Source organism: Triturus cristatus, chromosome 4_2 (genome assembly GCF_964204655.1).
Source record: "Triturus cristatus chromosome 4_2, aTriCri1.1, whole genome shotgun sequence".
Taxonomy (NCBI): domain Eukaryota; kingdom Metazoa; phylum Chordata; class Amphibia; order Caudata; family Salamandridae; genus Triturus; species Triturus cristatus.
Genome location: NC_140586.1, coordinates 799599557 through 799619241, shown reverse-complemented (window position 1 = coordinate 799619241; position 19685 = coordinate 799599557). Strand labels below are relative to the sequence as shown.

General features: G+C 44.0%; 1 protein-coding gene across 2 annotated transcripts in view; it reads left to right on the top strand.

The window, feature by feature from the left end:
• LOC146835074 (vitamin D3 hydroxylase-associated protein-like) overlaps window positions 1–19685 on the top strand; it is a 305684-nt gene that overhangs the window by 193342 nt on the left and 92657 nt on the right. For both annotated transcript variants that reach the window (XM_085602740.1, XM_085602739.1), the window contains exon 10: window positions 15397–15496. In XM_085602740.1, the coding sequence (XP_085458866.1) occupies window positions 15397–15496 (100 nt within the window). The remainder of the gene's footprint in view (window positions 1–15396; window positions 15497–19685) is intronic.

Genomic DNA, 19685 nt, shown 5'->3' with positions numbered 1-19685 from the left:
AGCACACGACCCTGACCAGTGGGAAAGTTGTGCTTTGGCCCGTTTTTGAGCCAACCACTCTACAGCAATTGTGCCAAAGACCAGTGCCCTAGCCCCCTCCGGTGGCCCGTGGGTGCCCTTTTATGCACTCCAAATTGCCGCCTCCCGCGGTCCCTTGTCTCTCGACTTGTGGGCCCTAGCGGAGGTCTATTTCAAGAATCAAGAGTTCTCCTGGATGCTCCAGGCCTGCTCTATAGTCTCCTTGAAGGAGGCCTCTCCCAGACCTCGTGGGTCTGCACTGTAGAAGATTTGTTTATCTTTCGTGGGTTGCGGTTGCCAAGGCTTAGTGGATCCAATCCGGACACTAACAACGCAGCGACCCTCATCCGATGTTGGACAGTCGCCCTCCAGAAGCTGGCCTTCCTTGAAGCCTCCCGGAGCTCGTGGCTGCAGATCCAAGCTACACCACTTTCCACCTGCAGCCCCCGACATCGAAGGGCTCTTTGCTTTGAGCCTCCTGGTCACTTTGCCGTGACCCAGACTCTGTCCCCTCTGCTTTCAGGTTCTTCTCTACAATCTTCACATCTTTGATCTTAACGGAATCATCGACGCTTTTGGCTAGCAGAACTTTTGACTATTTTCCCATTGAAAATCAGCCCGCGACCCGACAGCAGAAACGACCTATGCACCCGGCTTCTCTGGGGCAGGTAACAGTGGTACCTCGGTACTCTCGAGGTAGTGGGCTCCTCAAAAGCTTAGGTCTAAAGTTTTAACTTTGTACTCCTGCTAGAAGTATTTTTAAACTGTTTATTTCCAACCGCGACATTCTCCATAGGCTGTAATAGAGATCCCGATAGCAGCTACTTCCACTGCACGCGCCTCCCGTGGGTCCCCTTCCTCATAACCTGCGGTGGATTCTTAAGGGGCCAGCGATCCTAAATGCCCTAGGCATTGTCTGTAGAATTGTCGTGGTTCTTATACCACTTTTTTAGTATATGGGTTGGTCCCCCCCTGGGGCCCAATGTTAATAGTGCTATTTATTGTGTCTATCAATGCTTGTTTGATATTGTAACTTTGCCACAGCTTCATAAAGAGACTGTGGGATTCTGTCTAGAATAAATACATATATTTTATATATATACCTGTGTGGTCTACACTTTCATTTGGTTATTCAAGAGGTTATTATGGTAAAACAATAAGCTTAACACTCCTTCAAGACTTAGCCTGAAGGCTGCTCTCCACAGCTACCACTAGGATAGCTTTCTTTAAAGGTTGTCTTAAACCTATCATCAATAAGAGTCGAATTGGACTGGTGCAAGGTCTCCCTATAACTAGGAGACAGCATATGCCAGGCCAACTTCTCACATTGGTGTGCAGCGGTTGGATTCAAGCTTGCCATTGTTTTACCAGATAACAAATTGAATTTCTAAAGTGAAAGCCACTTGGTACCAAAGGTACATATAAATTCAAGCTTAGAATACAATAAGTTCTACTGAACTTAGGAGTTGTGTGTAGAGGGTTTAGCACACCTTGACTACAACTCAAGAAAGGGTTCAGTAGGCCACAGTTAGTGTAGGTAGATACACCACTATCACTACACTAGAAATGTATTTAGGTTCAGGTGCCCATAAGGCTCTGGAAGGACCCCAAAGGGTCCCAGTCGACAAATATGATCATCTCTCCTTTGCTGATCTCAGGGAGATGTGCACCTTTAGGAAACTTAAGACAAACAAAGGTGCCAGTACCCAACGTCTCAGGGAAATCCTGCTCATAGCAGACTTTAAGCAGACTTTAGGGTCTGGTGGGGTAGACAGGTTGGGTGGGCATCCATCAGAAGAGGACCCTCCAAGAGAGGACTCTGATGAGGACCAGAAAGAGGATGAAGATCCTGACCTGGAAGAACCAGACCACTTACAACATGGAGGTGATGGCCCAAAAGGCACTCTCTCCATCCCTAAAGGGGGAGTGGTGGATCCAAGAAGGAACAGATCCCCCTCAGTGGGGTCCAACCATTCTAGGAGATCCAAAAGGACCTCTGCCTCTCCTCAGAGGAGAGAATCCTCCCAAGAGAGGAAATGCAGATTGCTCCAGTTTGAGCAGGCAAAGCTACAACTAAGGAGAGAGCAGTTAGCATTAGACAGGGAGTCCCTGGAGCTTCAGAAAGCTTCAAGAAAGTGGGGTCTAGAGACCCCTGGTGGCAGTAATGAAACCCCTAGAGTTAGAGAGAAAGTCCCTGACAATAGGAACCTCCACAAGATTGTGCCACCCTATTATACAGGGGATGACATCCACAAATGGATATCTGCTCTTGAGAGGGCCTGTAAAGTACAGAGGGTCCCAGTAGAGCAGTGGGCAGCAATCCTGTGGCTCTCCTTTGCAGACAAAGGTAGAGACAAGCTCCTCTCTGTAAGAGAAGAGGATGCTGATGATTATTATATCTTGAGAGATGCTTTAATAGATGGGTTTGGCTTAACCACTGATCAATACAGACTTAAGTTCAGAGATACCCAAAAAGCACAGAATCAAGATTGGGTACATTTTGTTGATTGTGCTACCAAGGCACTGGAAGGTTGGTTAACTGGCAGTAAGGTGAATGATTACCAAGGATTGTATAATCTCATAATGAGGGAGCAGATTCTTAATAATTGTCAGAACCAGCTTTTACATCAGTACCTGGTAGACTCTGATCTGACCTCTCCCCAAGAATTGGGAAAGAAGGCAGACAAATGGGTCAGAACCAGGATTAAGCAGAAGGTCCAGCGCTTGGGGGGTGCAACTAAAAAGGAAGATGCCAAAAGCTCTGAGAAGGGTGGGGAAAAGGGAAAAGACCAGCAGTCTTCAACAGGCCCCCAAAAATCTGCATCTGACAATACCCAAGCTAATAAAGCTAAACAACCAAGGAAGACACGGTGTAAGTTCTGTAAGCAGAAGACCCATTGGACTTCAGATTGTAATAAGGCCAAAGACTCCACAGGTACCACTCCACCTGCCCCTAAGGCAGCTGCTACCCCTAGTGTAACCATAGGTGGTGGTACACAGAACAAGGGCATAGTAGGGTTGACCCTGGGATCTGGAGAGGACTCTGGCCTAGTCAGAACTCCTACTCAGGCTGTTCTAGTTTGTGATGGGGACCTGTCCCTGTTTGTGAGCCCCAGTGGTCTAACCAGATCATACTTGGAGAAATTTACCAAGTGACCAATGCAAGCAACGTTAGTACTGACCATGCTCTAGCAGCTGTGAACTTCTCCTGGGGAGGAGTAACTGGCCTCAAGAAAGTTGTGGTGAGTGCAGACCTACCTGTTGAATGTTTACTAGGGAATGATTTGGAGACCTCAGCATGGGCTGAGGTGGAGCTAAGTACCCATGCAGCAATGTTGGGTATACCAGCAGAAGTGTTTGCCATGACAAGGTCAAAAGCAAAGCTGACAGGAACTGAACAGGCCTTGGATCCTGGAAAAATGGACCAAGGACCTTCCAAGAGGAGGAGTAGCAGGGGTAAGGCAGAGCCTTCCCCCCAGGAACAGTCTGTAGAGACTCTTGTAGCAGAAGAAGATCTAGCTCCTGAAGAAGGAACTGCCCCAGAGGAACTGGAACCTGACCAGGTTGAGTTCTTGGGGGCAGGGGGACCTTCTAGGGCAGACTTGAGCCTGGAACAGCAGAGCTGCCCCACTCTTGAACCCCTCAGACAACAAGCTGCTGCTGAGGCTGCAGGGAATGCCAGTGGGACCCATAAGATTTATTGGGATGAAGGGCGCCTTTACTCTGAGGGTCGAGACCCCAAGCCTGGTGCAGCCAAGAGGTTGGTCATACCTCAAAAGTTTAGGGGCTTCCTGCTCACACTGGCCCATGATATTCCCTTAGCAGGACACCATGGCCAAAACAAAACTTGGGACAGAATTGTCCCTCACTTTCATTGGCCCCAGATGAGTGAAGACTGTAAGAGCTTTTGCAGCTCTTGCATTACCTGCCAGGCAAGTGGCAAGGCAGGTAAATCCACAAAGGCCCCCCTGATACCATTGCCTGTGGTGGGGGTGCCCTTTGAGCGGGTGGGGATTGACATAGTTGGTCCCCTGGACCCACCAACAGCATCTGGGCACAGGTTCATTCTAGTGGTAGTGGATCATGCCACTAGATACCCAGAAGCTATTCCCCTTAGGACCATCACAGCACCTGTGGTGGCAAGGGCCCTTCTGGGAGTCTTTTCCAGGGTGGGGTTTCCTAAGGAGGTATTGTCTGACAGAGGTACTAACTTTATGAGTAGTTGCCTGAAGGCAATGTGGAAGGAGTGTGGGGTTAACTATAAGTTCACCACCCCTTACCAGCCACAATGCAATGGTCTTGTTGAGAGGTTCAACAAGACCTTAAAGGGTATGATCAAACGGCTCCCAGAAAAGCTTAGGCGAAAATGGGATGTTCTTCTGCCCTGCCGTCTCTTTGCATACAGAGAGGTGCCACAAAAGGGGGTTGGTTATAGCCACTTTGAACTTTTGTTTGGCCATCCTGTTAGAGGGCCACTTTGTCTAGTGAAGGAGGGATGGGAGCAACCTCTCAAACCCCCTAAACAGGATATTGTGGACTATGTACTTGGTCTCTGCTCCAGGATGGCTGAGTACATGAAGAAGGCAACTAAAAACCTGGAGGCAAGTCAGGAATTACAGAAAGCCTGGCATGACCAAAAGGCTGTCTTGGTGGTGTACCAGCCAGGGCAGAAGGTATGGGTGTTGGAGCCAGTGGCCCCAGCAGCTCTCCAAGATAAGTGGAGTGGACCCCATACCATTTTGGAGAAAAAGGAGAGGTTACCTACTTGGTAGACCTTGGCACTCCCAGAAGTCCCCACAGGGTACTTCATGCAATAGGTTGAAAGCATATGTGGACAGGGCTGACATGGGCTTGCTCATGGCAACAGATGAGGGACAGGAGGAAGAGAGTGACCCTCTCCCAGACCTGCTCTCTCAGAACCCTGACGATGGGTCAGTTGATGGAGTAGCCTTGGCAGGCAGCCTCACTGACCAGCAGCAAGCTGACTGTAGACAAGTTCTTCAGTCTTATAGACATATGTTTTCTCTGACTCCAAGTCAGACCCCCTGGGGACAGTCTGCCTGTCAAGAATAAAATCTACAGGCAACCTGATCATGTCAGGGACTGCATAAGGACAGAAGTCCAAAAGATGTTGGAGTTGGGAGTGATTGAGCCCTCAGATAGCCTTGGGCTAGCCCAGTAGTCCTAGTACCAAAACCTCACACCCAGGATGGTAAGAGAGAGATGAGGTTCTGTGTCGACTACAGGGGACTCAATGCACTCACTAAGACTGATGCTCACCCAATTCCCAGAGCAGATGAGCTCATAGATAGATTGGCCTCAGCCAAATATCTGAGCACATTTGATCTGACAGCTGGCTACTGGCAGATAAGGTTAGCTGAGTCTGCAAAAGCCAAAACTGCATATTCTACCCCTAGTGGGCATTATCAATTTATTGTGATGCCCTTTGGTTTGAAAAATGCACCTGCCACTTTTCAAAGGTTGGTGAACCAAGTCCTCTCAGGCCTGGAAGACTTTAGTGCAGCATATCTAGATGATTTTGCTGTCTTTAGCTCCACCTGGGGAGATCACCTGATCCACCTGAGGAAAGTTTTGGAAGCCCTGCAAAAGGCTGGGCTCACTATCAAGGCTACTAAGTGCCAGATAGGGCAGAGTCAGGTTGTGTACCTGGGTCACCTTGTAGGTGGAGGCCAGGTCCAACCTCTTCAGAGCAAAATCCAGACCATAATGGACTGGGTTGCTCCAACCACCCAGACTCAGGTTCGAGCTTTCTTGGGCCTGACTGGTTATTATAGGAGGTTTGTAAAGGGATATGGATCCATTGTGACCCCCTTGAATGACCTCACCTCTAAGAGGATGCCCAAAAAGGTTCAGTGGACTGTCAGCTGTCAGAAAGCTTTTGATGACCTAAAACAGGCAATGTGCTCTGCTCTAGTGCTCCAAAGCCCCAACTACTCCAAAGAATTCATAGTTCAAACTGATGCTTCAGAGGTGGGGGTAGGTGCTGTGTTATCACAACTGAATGAGGGCCAGGATCAACCAGTAGCTTTAATTAGCAGAAGGTTGACCCCCAGAGAGAAACGTTGGTCAGCTATAGAGAGGGAGGCCTTTGCTGTGGTCTGGGCCTTGAAGAAGCTGAGGCCATACTTGTTTGGCACTCACTTCATTGTTCAATCAGACCATAAGCCCCTCCAATGGCTAAAACAGATGAAGGGTGAAAACCCCAAACTACTCAGGTGGCCCATTTCCCTACAGGGGATGGACTATACAGTGGAACATAGACCTGGGAGCAACCATGCCAATGCAGATGGCCTCTCCAGATATTTCCACTTAGAACATGAAGACTCAACTGGTCAAGGTTAGTTTAATGTCCCTGCGTTTGGGGGGGGGGGGTGGTTATGTAGGAGAGTGGCATCGACTGCATAGTTGCCCCCAACTTTTTGCTGATGTTTTTGCTGTTTTATGACTCTAGCCAGGCTGTGGCCCTGCTATCCAGGACCCCAGCCTATCTGTTTCCTCTGTTAAACGATGTGAGTACCCTAGGTACAACCCAATTGGATGCTGAGGGTGCCCTGGGACAGCCATACAAACTGACACCACCAGACCACTACTGTAGTCTGGGTAAGGTGGTAAGGGATATAGGTACCCTATATCCCACCCCATTACAACACATATACCCTCATAGGTCACCCCTATAGCAGGCCTTGGTAATCCTACAAGGCAGGGTGCTGAGGTATGTGTGAGGGGGGACCCCTACGTGAGTAGGGCCTCTCTGCAACCTTCGTAAAATCATTGCTGGGTTGTTTGTAGTGTAGCCATACCAAATACTCTTAACCGCATTATAAGTCTATCGCGATAACGCGATAACTTGAAAATGGCTACACAGAACCATATCGTGTTTGGTGTCAAACATGTAGGAATCATACCCCCAGTCCAGCCATGGGCATGGGGGTACGATTCCCCCTGCTAGAGGGGCGATATGGGAAAAGCGGTAGAATTTGGACACCAATTTAAAAGTGCACAAGTAACACAAAATGGCTACTGCCCGCCACCTACACGACCCTGGCTGGCTGTTGCTGGGGAAAACCCCAGCCTCGCCAGCTGGACAATAGGGCTCCTGTGGCAGGGAGGTGCTAGCATCTCCCCAGACAGGATAATGTGGATTGGAACAGGGTGGGTGCACCAAATGTTTTTTCAGAGTTGCACGTAGGCAGCTGCAGAGACCTTATTCTGCATACATCGCTTGGAACCGGTTCAGGGGCATCCTGCCCCTCGCCCAGGTGGAAAACACACAAAGGGGAGAAGGTGTAGCCACCCTTTCCCGCCTCACCTCTCATTGGTGGACACTACTCTGGACACTCCCCTAATCTTGGGGATAAAGGTGAATGACGTGGCCCCAGAGCCTCAGATTAATCTTGAACTTTACAGTCTTGACCTTCGACTTGCTGCTGCCCAGCTGATGAAAGAAATCTTCCTTGGGATAAAGGAGTTATCCCCCTGCTTGGCAGGCACCTGAAACACTGCAAGTGACCCGGTTGGAACCTTGCTGCTCCTATGGACTTCGACGACTTCCAGCACCCTTGAGGTGGATTTCCAGCGCATCATAGAGGCCAGTGAGTGTGCTCATCGAGTTTGGGCACCGTGGACCACGTGGGTGCCGAGATCCCCAATACCCCGGGACACCGGCCACCTCTTGCGTAGCACACGACCCTGACCAGTGGGGAAGTTGTGCTTTGTCCCGTTTTTGAGCCAACCACTCTACAGCAATTGTGCCAAAGACCAGCACCCTAGCCCCCTCCGGTGGTCCGTGGGTGCCCTTTTACGCACTCCAAATTGCCGCCTCCCGCGGTCCCTTGTCTCTCGACTTGTGGGCCCTAGCGGAGGTCTATTTCAAGAATCAAGAGTTCCCCTGGTTGCTCCAGGCCTGCTCTATAGTCTCCTTGAAGGAGGCCTCTCCCAGACCTCGTGGGTCTGCACTGTAGCAGATTTGTTTATCTTTTGTGGGTTGCGGTTGCCAAGGCTTAGTGGATCCAATCTGGACACTAACACCGCAGCGACCCTCATCCGACATTGGACAGTTGCCTTCCAGAAGCTGGCCTTCCTTGAAGCCTCCCGGAGCTCGTGGCTGCAGATCCAAGCTACACCACTTTCCACCTGAAGCACCCGACATCGAAGGGCTCTTTGCTTTGAGCCTCCTTGTCACTTTGCCGTGACCCAGACTCTGTCCCCTCTGCTTTCATGTTCTTCTGTACAATCTTCACATCTTTGATCTTCACGGAATCATCGACGCTTTTGGCTAGCAGAACTTTTGACTATTTTCCCATTGAAAATCAGCCCGCGACCCGACAGCAGAAACGACCTATGCACCCGGCTTCCCTGGGGCAGGTAACAGTGGTACCTCGGAACTCTCGAGGTAGTGGGCTCCTCAAAAGCTTAAATCTAAAGTTTTAACTTTGTACCCCTGCTAGAAGTATTTTTAAACTGTTTATTTCCAACCGCGACATTCTCCATAGGCTGTAATAGAGATCCCGATAGCAGCTACTACCACTGCACGCGCCTCCCGTGGGTCCCCTTCCTCATAACCTGGGGTGGATTCTTACGGGGCCAGCGATCCTTAATGCCCTAGGCATTGTCTGTAGAATTGTCGTGGTTCTTATACCACTTTTTTAGTATATGGGTTGGTCCCCCCCTGGGGCCCAATGTTAATAGTGCTATTTATTGTGTCTATCAATGCTTGTTTGATATTGTAACTTTGCCACAGCTTCATAAAGAGACTGTGGGATTCTGTTTAGAATAAATACATATATTTTATATATATACATGTGTGGGCTACTCTTTCATTTGGTTATTCAAGAGGTTATTATGGTAAAACAATAAGCTTAACACTCCTTCAAGACTTAGCCTGATGGCTGCTCTCCACAGCTACCACTAGGATAGCTTTCTTTAAAGGTTGTCTTAAACCTATCATCAATAAGAGTCGAATTGGACTGGTACAAGGTGTCCCTATAACTAGGAGACAGCATATGCCAGGCCAACTTCTCACAGCTGCTTTAGGTAACTTCAGGACAGTAAGTTTTAAAACTTTACCGCTATAGTTATATCACATCCGACCTTGACAAGTTGTTGGATTTAAGGTGACTATTATTTTAATATTCTGAATAATATTTCTAGATAGCTCCATCCCTAAGTTAGACTATATTAAATGTAATAATGTCCTCCCCATGTTAGCCTGTGGGGCTAGCAGCACTAGCTGAGGGAAAACGACTTTGGATGTTTTTCCCTACCAGGCAATATGCAAAGTCTGCTTTTTATAACTATTCACTCTACCCTTTGCGCATTGAGAGCAGACCTTAGCAGTGACTTATAAGTAATGAAAATGTAGTTTTGCACTTTGGAAGTGCTTTTAATTCCAAAATCGAATTTGGACAGCTTTTTCTTTTTTTTTAAACAAGCATGCAATGCACGCTTGGCTTTAAAATTACATCAGACACCACAGCAGTGACCATTTAACTGCATTAAGGCCACTGGGGTCTGTAAAGCTACATGTCCTACTATATACTAGGGAATTACAGGTAGGTTGTCCTGACCTCTTAAAATTATATCAATCAGCATTTTCCTTAAGAGGATAGAGCACAGGACCTGGGCCTGGTTAGCAGGGCATTTGCAGAATCAGTAAAAACCAGCATCGGTCCAAACGTTGGTGGTGATAATGGCAAAAAAGCTTTCTACCCCATAGTGCTAGATACCAAAAAATGGAAGCAGAACTAGACAATGGAGTGTTTGAGGGCCAGCTACCTATCCATTTATTTGATAAACACTTCCTCCCTTTCTATAACAACCCCCTTTTTTCAGTCTTAAGCTCTTTCTTGATTCTCCCTGATACTCCTTCTCAATAATTACTCCCTCTCTCTCCATATCTTTCTATATCTTAGTTGCTTGCTGCTAGTGTCCTCTCAATTAAGCTGGTTAAGTAAGGGGGGCTGTCACCATGGCTAGACCTGACTGAGAGAGATGAGCATCATTCTTTGCCACTATTTTCATATGAATACACAAACCAATGAACTTCAGATTTGTGGCAACAGACTGCATGGCTTGATGAGAAGTTCTCCAACGTTGAATAATGTGACACATGCACCTATCTCTGCTTCCAATATAAAAACATGACTTGTAATTTTCACTTAACAACAGTAGTGTCACTCTATCTATATAAAGGAAAGTGGGCAACTCATTTGAAGGATGGTAAAATTAATAGTTTGGGCTAATTCCCTTGGTTTGGAATGTCTTGGAAAAATCCCTCCAAACATAGGAAAGAGATTGGGGTGAACTCTCAGTGGTGGCTGAGATCAGCCAAATCAGATGGACATTGCCTAGGCTTGCAACAGTGAGATATTGCAAAGGGTAAGGATGGTAAGCAGGCGGCTGCAAGCAGGATGATGAAGCACACACAGAGAGGGAAGAGGAAAATATGAAAACAAGAAAGGCAGGTGGAATAACTTTCAGAACAAAAGAAGTAAAGAATGGTTAAAGATATGTAAGAGGTGGATAAGAAAATGCTATTCCAAGAGAAATGCAATCCCATTAACCCTGATGTAATCTTCCCTTTAATAGACCCACAATGCATGCAGCTGCAAACAGGGCATCCCTAGTATTTCTTTGCCATTTCTTTGAACTACCATCACTTTGGAAAGTCAGGGGAAAGGGGGGTTGCAGGTAACATTGTTGTGTAATGGCAGAACTTCTTTTGAGAGATCTGGCATCGTACTGGAATAGAGGATTGGGGTGCTTTGGTCTACAATTACTTCCAGCCCATTATCACTACATTACCATTACCTTGATTATATACATTGCTTTCACCTTAGCCTCTATATATGGATATGAGACCTTTACATTAAGCCTGTTTGTCCTTTTTAGCCAGAGTAAAGATGGTGAAGGGCTGATCAATAGGCCTCAGCTGATGCAGTGGTTGAAAACACTATGATCTCTAGTTGGAGGTGAGCAGCAATGAAGCACCTACCAAAAAAGAGCGAATGTGCTGTCCATCTACCTCTCTGTTCACACATCTCATTTAGAGGCGGAGGTAATTTATTTGGTATGACACAGGTTCATCTGGCTCAGACATATCATTGCACTGAGTCAGCTGCCCTTGCACCTCCAACTGAATGACACTGATGGCCTGCCATTTTTAGAGAAGAGCTTCTAATGCTATTCCAATAGTATTACTTCTGCCCTCAACATGCACACATTGCTTGGTAGTACTTGGTATTAAAGAAATAACAATTTATGTGACATTATAGAACAGAACTCCAAGTACATCAGGGACAATGATTATTTTGTTTTGTTTTTCAAACAAAATCACACAGTGCTGTTAAAAGTTCCTCCTGTTGGAACCGTCCTCCTGCACTGAGCATTGTTCAACCTCGTACTGTACTATGCCATTCAGAATTGTTTATCTCACATCAAAGACTTCTTGCTTGAAAGTGAACGTATCAATTTCAAAATCTTTGGGCCCGATTCTGATGTGGTTTGGAAAGCTTCCAAACCGAATGGGTTTGGGAATGGTTTCCAACCAAATCGGATCGGGAGAGTCCAGCCGACCGAGTACAATGCATCCTGATGCTTCCAGATACGATTTGGTTGGACTCCCTTTGACTTCAATGGGAGCCTTTGTCTTGACCGAATTGAAGAATGGGGTTGTTGGGGAAAATTGGGCAACCTGTGACGGGCACCCCATGGGGCCTGCCACACTGTGCATGGCTGGTAAGGGAAGACCCATGGGTACCCCCACGAGCCCGATTGGGAAGGCTCCAGGTGCAAGGGAGCCCACTACGGGCCCCCAAAGTCTTATTCCGACTGCCGATTTGAGTCGGACGGCGCGATTCGAAAAGGCTGTCCAAATCCACAATCATACTCGGTCGTATTGAAACACGGCACAAAGAGACATACAATTCTGCCCCGTACAGCTTGGTCATTCCAAATGCCATCAGGTTTGGATTGGGATATTCCTAATGCCTAACTCTCATCATACTCGGTCAATTGGAAAGCTTTCCGAGTCGGTTGGAAAGACACATTCCAGATCTGATTTGGACGGAGCAAATGCCATTGGGAGGCGTTCCTAACTGCATCAGAATCAGGCCCTAAGTGTCTGAAGCTACCTGCTTCCTCCATTGCAATTTCTTCACCTTCATGATGTCTCCCTCAGTTCAAAATCCATGTTTTGTCAATTTTAAAGTTGGTCAACGATCTGGGTCCAACATCCTTTTCACATACCATTTAGAGTGAGATGTATTTGCATCTTAGTAAATTCCATGATCCTTTTGCTAAGCTGTCCAAGTGTCTGAGACACACAAACAGAGTGTTATGATGGAATGGGGTGAAATGTAATGCCTCATGAACAGAAATACTGGTGGGCTCTACCTCCCAGTCCTACCATTGTTTTAGACCTTTTAGGTCAAACTGTCCTCGGCAAGAAATCTGTCACAACCCTGGTGGCATGTTGAAATCCCATGTAAACAGTAGTATGAACAGTGCCTTTTGCACCCATCTGCTGTTTTGAAAAATTGTTCCTTTCATCCACTCCAATCTCCACCACATTATTAGTATCATAGGTGATTATCTAGTGAACTCTGTATCTGAGCATGAAAATGCCCTTAACTCTGGCTTCTAGTGTAACACATTCATTCTTTCAAAGTTCCATATGTACATGAATTCTGTCTATCAGTATTTTCCTGGTCTCGCATTATTAGTATTTGTGAATTATGGCTTGCCCTGTTTGCTGTATGGGGAACTTTCTTCCTCCTTATTCTTCTTTTCTTCAGGAAGAGTTTTAACATATACCTAAACAATTTAGCCCTACCTTGCATCCTGGATTTATTCATCCTGCTGAGGAGACCTGTATTTTATCTTGTTAATACAGCCTTTTCTGTTTGTCATACAAGCTCTTTCACCTAATGATTTTATGTCACAATATTGACCAGAAAATATTATAATACAAAAAACAGGATCAACATCAAAAATATTAGCATGAAAAATATTGATAGAAAGCAATTGTTTAAAAAACACAAATAAATCTGTTACCTGAAAACACAAACATTTCTGCATCACAGCTAGAAAATCCAACTTTAAAACATGTTAACTAAAAAATAGATGCCCTTACAACACAAGTTAATAACAATACATACAAAATAATAAACACCTAACTATTGCATTTAAACATAAAACATGAATAAGCATGACTATAAACATTTTTATGAAATTGTCTAATATTACGATACATATCCTATAAAGTAAATTAAATATTACAGAAAACATTTACTAATAAGATATAAAGATAACAACCCTAAACTCACAACCTGATATACATTACTAACAATGAAGTATATTACTAAATGAACAAGCATTACTAAAAACGATATTAAACGCAGGGAAGTACTCACAGTCCTGATGCTGTGGAAAAATCAAGCATGGCATATCTTCACAGCAGATAATTCAAAGGTGTATAAGTACAACATCTTTTGTAAAAAAAAATCCCCAAATAATATATCTTTTTGGGCATGGCATACTTTATCTGAATTAATAATTAAATGCATTAATTAAAATTTTAAATTCAACATTACTACTCTGCTTTCAAACCACATAATACTTCCAATGAAATTATTGAATGAAATTGTCAGATGGGTATAGAGTCCAGACATATGCAGTTTGGGAAACAAAACGTTTGGAGCACTCAGGACAATTTTGAAATAGGCCCTAGAAGTAAACATGAATGAAAAATATTATGCGGTTTATAGGCAGATTTTAGTGTCTATGGACCACTGGGCTTAATCGGTATTTCCATACTTTTAGACTGTTGAGCCTGAGGCAGTGTTGAAATGAGTTACTAGATTTCTTGCTCTTGAATTGAAGTAGGTATGTTGTCAACAGGTCTCACAATAAAGTTTTAAATGTGTAGGGAGACCTTTAAATCACATCATTATGAGCTAAATGGCTCACAACAGAGAACTTCTGGTAACTTGGAGCTGTTAAATGTAATGTTAGGAATACATTGCGTATGATTTTTTGCCACAACAGGGAAATGATTGGATTACAACTGAAAAAGTTTGGTGATGATAGTAGTTAATTCCTCTAAAAACCTTAGACACTAATCAGTTCACTAGCTCTAAAGCCCTTAGTTTACTGGGCATGCCTTAGGTGCACAGCGGAGGTAAGTGATTACAGGGATTTCCTTGGAGAAATAATGAGCTTGAATAATGCCATGCAGATTCCCTGGCTTAAATTTGTATTTAATTGGCTCCAAAAGCTACGTCTGCAAAAATTGTGGAATAACCCCAGAATTATTTGTAAATCAGATATTGAAGGGCTAAAGTCTAACTACCGGGCCTACGTCTATTCACAATATGTTGTTAGTGGCTCCAAAGGATACTTGAATAATTTGTTCCTCGATTTTAAGATTTCCCTATGCTTTGAACCATTTTTGGAGACCATTACACTGCAACTGACCAAGAGTATGTATGTGTGCTTTCGGCTAGGTACCCTACCATTGCAATCTGTCACAAGCAGGTGGAAGAAAGGTCTGGGTGCTTACCAGTGCCCTGCTTGTAGTTTGGTTCCTGAGACAGAGGAACATGTTTTGTTTTTCTGCCCGGAATACTTAGGTTCCCATCAGAAGTGGATTCAACCAGTGTGTTTGAACATAGGGATGGCCCATTATCTCACTACTCTGGGGACCCTGACGAGCGGTAGCTCTATTCCTATTGTGTTTGCTGTGAGCCACTACTTGACTAATGCATGGTACAAGCATACAAAATGTATATCTCACTCAGCTCTCTGAATAGTTAAATTGCTTTTAGTTTTGCTACCTGTGTACTGCCTATGGTTAGGATCTCGTTGTTCTATTGATATTGTTCACTATGCATATTTTGCACTCTCTGGTGTTGCACTGATTGTCTTCTGTATTTAGACTACCTTGCTCATTAGCAATCTAGATAAGATATGATTTGTATTGTACCACCTATTTTTTACATGTCAATCCAGTACTTTCTGGCATTTAATTGCACATAGATAACATTGCATTGAATGACTGCTTATTGGCGAGACTGATTTGCAATCTAACACACTGGATTCATTGATCTGCTCTATATGCATGAGTGTGATTTGTCTCTTTTACATTTTATCAATTTGATTATTTTTAAATGCAATGTATTGGTCTTTTATTCTTGTATGCATGCTTTGTTGGTTCACGAATAGCGTACTTTGATCATGACGATGAATCAATTCACTAATAACTTGACAGATTTCAGGTTTAGTGATGAGTGTATGGCTGTCAAGCCTGTCAGACAATGCATCTTTATAATGGTTTTCCATTCCTACTGTTTCTTGCAGTGAAGGAGACATTATTGATACAAACTTGAAATCACAGATCTCTGTGTACAGGCTTCCAAGGTGGACAAAGAAGATCTTGTCTTTCATCCTAAGACCATTGGTAAGCTATTAGATTTGTTTGAATGTAAACATGAGGTCAGATTTTTGGCTAGTAAGTAACTTTAAATTGACTTCAAATACTTCTAACGGAATGCTATCGGGCCCTGCAGCCTTCCCCATAAGCAGATCCTGCAGAGCTTCGACAACCTCCCCCCTTTCAAAATCTTTCTCCAATTCTTCTATATCCTGGCTGCCCAAATGTGGGCCTAAATCTAGAAACTCCCGGCTACCTGCTTCTGCCCCAATCTCTTCCTTATATAAATGTTGGTAGAAACGTTTAAAATCCTTTAATATATCTTCTGGCTCTGTATAAGTCCTATCCCCCTCTCGTATGTTCGTTATTATATTCTTGGTGCTTTCCTGTCTAATCTGGAGGGCTAACAGTTTGCCTGCCTGCTCTCCTGTCTCATTTGATATTCATCAGCCGATTTCTGGGCTATCCATTTGTGTATCTCTGCTTTAATAGAGATAATCTTCTGCTGGATACCGGAGACCTCTTCCCCCTGACTGATATATATCATATGTTGTTCCTCTGCATCTGCTAGCTGACCCACTAATCTCTTATTTTCTTCCAGAGCTTCTTTCTTTCCCCTGGCTGAGAAGCTAATCGTCTCCCCTCTAAGAGCTGCCTTAAATGCATCCAAAACAATGTTTTGGTATGCGCTATACCGGTTCATATTAAAATAGTCTTGAGTCCACTTCCTTCTATGTTCCACGAATTTAGGATTAACTAATAGCTTCCTCTCAAATGTCCAGTTTGATCGTCTCCTATTTAAGGTATCTATAGCTAACTCCAGAACTAATGGGCTGTGGTCCGACAAACTTTTTGGGAGCTTCTCAATTGTAACTTTCTCAATTTCTGTCCTGGAGATCATAAAATAGTCCAATTTAGTATACTTATTAAACGGATAGGAAAAATACGTGAACCCTGGTTTATTAGGCTCTTTATTTCCCCAGACATCTGTCAACCCATGTGATTCACTTAGTGCTTTCAATGCTCGATATACCTTAGGCTTGCGGCCTGCGTAAGCAGTATTATTACCAAAGTCAACAGAGAGTATATAAATGTATTCAGAATGAGACTCTTCCTATATTGCTGGATCTATTTAACGGCATAATGAGCTCAGGGGTGATTCCATAATCTTGGAAGGAAACTAATATCATAGTTTTTCATAAAAAAGGGAAACCTATAGAGAACCCTGCATCCTATCGTCCAATATCCCTCATCAATACGGTCACCAAGATCTACGCAAAGGTTTTGGCTAAAGGGCTGGGAAGGATCATAGGCGGTCTTGTCTGCCCGTGGCAGCATGGGTTTATCCCAGCTTGAGGGACTACAGAGCATATTAGGCGGGTTATCACACTTTTTGAGGTGCAGGCTGCCACTGGGGGACGGATGGCCATGATCCTTCTAGATGCAGAAAAGACCTTTGATCGTGTCACATGGAAGTATTTATGGGGGATATTGGAACGGAGGGGCTTTGGACCCAAAATAATGAGAGCTATTAAGGCCATGTATTTAGAACCGAAGGGCAGAATCCAACTAATGGGAGGCAGCTCGGAAATAATTTTTATCTCTAGGGGGACGCGACAGGGCTGCCCCTGTTCACCAATTCTTTTCGCTCTGTACATAGACCCACTTATTCAGAGACTGCTAGGATGCGATGATATTAGACCAATAGTCAGTAATGGGTTCGAGACCAAGCTTCTGGCCTATGCTGACGATCTGGTCATAATCACCCCTGAACCAGATAGGGCTATGAGAGATATTAAGGAGATCGCGAGCGAATTTGGATGGTGCTCTGGCTATATGTTGAATGAAAGCAAGACCCAAATAGTCTGCACCAGTAATATTATAATGAATGATATAAGGTGTACTGAATCAGCAGTCTATCTGGGGGTTAGGGTGAGACCCGTACCAGAATCAATCATAAAAGACAATTACGCCCCGCTTTTAACAACAATCGTGGCGGACTTAAAAAGAATAGATGCTTTACATTTGACCATAATAGGGAGAGCCAACGTACTGAAGATGACCATGCTCCCCAAAATCTTATATCGCTTTCGCTCCATCCCTTACTTGATTGATGAGGGTTTAATGAAATCAATAGAGGCAATATGTATGACTTTTATATGGCAGTATGGTAAAATAGGACGGTCCATGAAATATCTGTCCCTGCCACAGGCGAAGGGCGGGTTGGCTATTCCCAAATGGCAATACTATTTGATTCTGCTAAAAACCAGACAGATACCTCATATGGCAACCAGGTCCTTCCATTCATTTTTGAATTGATGTTGGGTAGGTAAGCAATAGGGCTTTTGCTGCGGAAAACAGATAGGAGGTATTTTAAAAAAATGCGATACGAATTAATGGATAGTGCCAGGGAGGTCTGGAAGGTGATGCAAAGAACAATTGTAGTCCCTAAAATAAACTTTTACACACCCCTATGGAATTCAAGTATATTCCCTCAATTTAGTCGGGATAGGATGGGGAGAGTGTGAGAGCAGCAAGGAGTTACAATAATAGGGGACATCTGGGAGGGAGATCAACTGATGGGCTTTGGCACTATTCAGCAGAAATTTGGCCTCCAATCAAATCAAAGCTTTAAATATATACAAATACATAACACTCTTATGGGTATTATACCCCGGATTTCTCCAGGGGGTAGAATTAATCTGATTGATTATTTACTAGGTGGTGGAAAAAAAATTAAAATGGTTTATAGTACCTTATTATCAAGTTTACAAGATGATATAGAAAAAGTTGAAGCCTTTTGGATGTTGAAACTAGATGACCCGGATGTGGATGTGGACAAAGCACTGCAAATGGCAGGGAAACTGTTTCGCTCCACAAACCTAAAAACACAACACTATAAAACTTTATTCAACCTCTATTATACACCTGCCAAATTATATGAGTGGAATAAGAGGGATGATGATAAATGCCCAAGGTGTCTGGAAGGGCCTGCTAATCTGGTGCATATGTTCCATCAATGTGAAAAATTAAGCTTAATTCGGGGGGAAATTGAAAAGTTTGGGGAGGGGCTGCTAGGTAGAAAGATCAGCCTATCCCCTACCCTAATGATAACAGGAATTGATAGCAACTTGGGTCTTAAGATGGAGGAGGAAGCCTTTGCCTTTTTATGTGTGGCTGTCCTGCGTATATTGCTAGCGGCAGGTTGGAAAGACGCCCTGGCTCCTACGTTTCAGATGTGGCTGTCCAGACTTCTGGGGATACATAATATTGAATCTGCTTTATATAACCGGAGAAGCAGGAAGATGAGGGAGTTGGGGTTGAAAATATGGGCCCCATCAAGGGTTGGAGGGGCAATAAGTTGGAAGGGCTGTATTTATTTATAGTATGTATTAATGAACTGCCTACTAATTATGTGTAATCATGTGTATTATATGTATACTTGTATAAAGCCACACTCTATCTTGTAATATGTCCGATTTTACATTTTAAGAATATATATAGGTTAAGTTTTTAACGGATTTTATTACAGAATGCATGTATTGTTATTTTACCAGGTATTTAATAAAAAACTATAAATGATCCTGAGTAGATTGCATGTTAGGGTGGATATAGGGCAAAAACAATTCCTAAATTGATTAGCCACATCATAATGTGTTCAACTTTAACTGTGAAACGCTTCAATAGTCACAATGCCAATACTCTGTGGCAAACAATATCGACTGAGGTTAACATATCAGTAATTCCAGCACTGGCAACTGAAATACCTTTGATTATGGGCACTGTCCAAACATTTATGCAGCTAATGATTCAGGATGTTCAGCAAGTACAATTTAAGTATTTTTTTTTAAATGTCTTTATTAACATTTGAGAATGCAATCATTACATCATGATATATGAGCTTTTCTTACATTCAACTTCATATATTAACAATGTCCTGACCTATATAGCCCTCCATATCTTGTTACCAAACAATTGCACCACATTGAGATAACTCCCTTAAGTTCAATGTAAGCGTTGGTCTGGGATGCCACAATGGAGTATCCCTGAACCTAAAGAATAAAGGAGCAAACTTCACTTTCGGATCCATTTATCATTTCTTCAGTTCAAGAAAGCTATAGCTCAGCAATTACTACAACAGAGACAGTTTGTTCTACACCAAAATAAAAGCAGTTCTTAAGGGTCTGATTCAGAGTTTAGCGTAGAGGGTATTCCA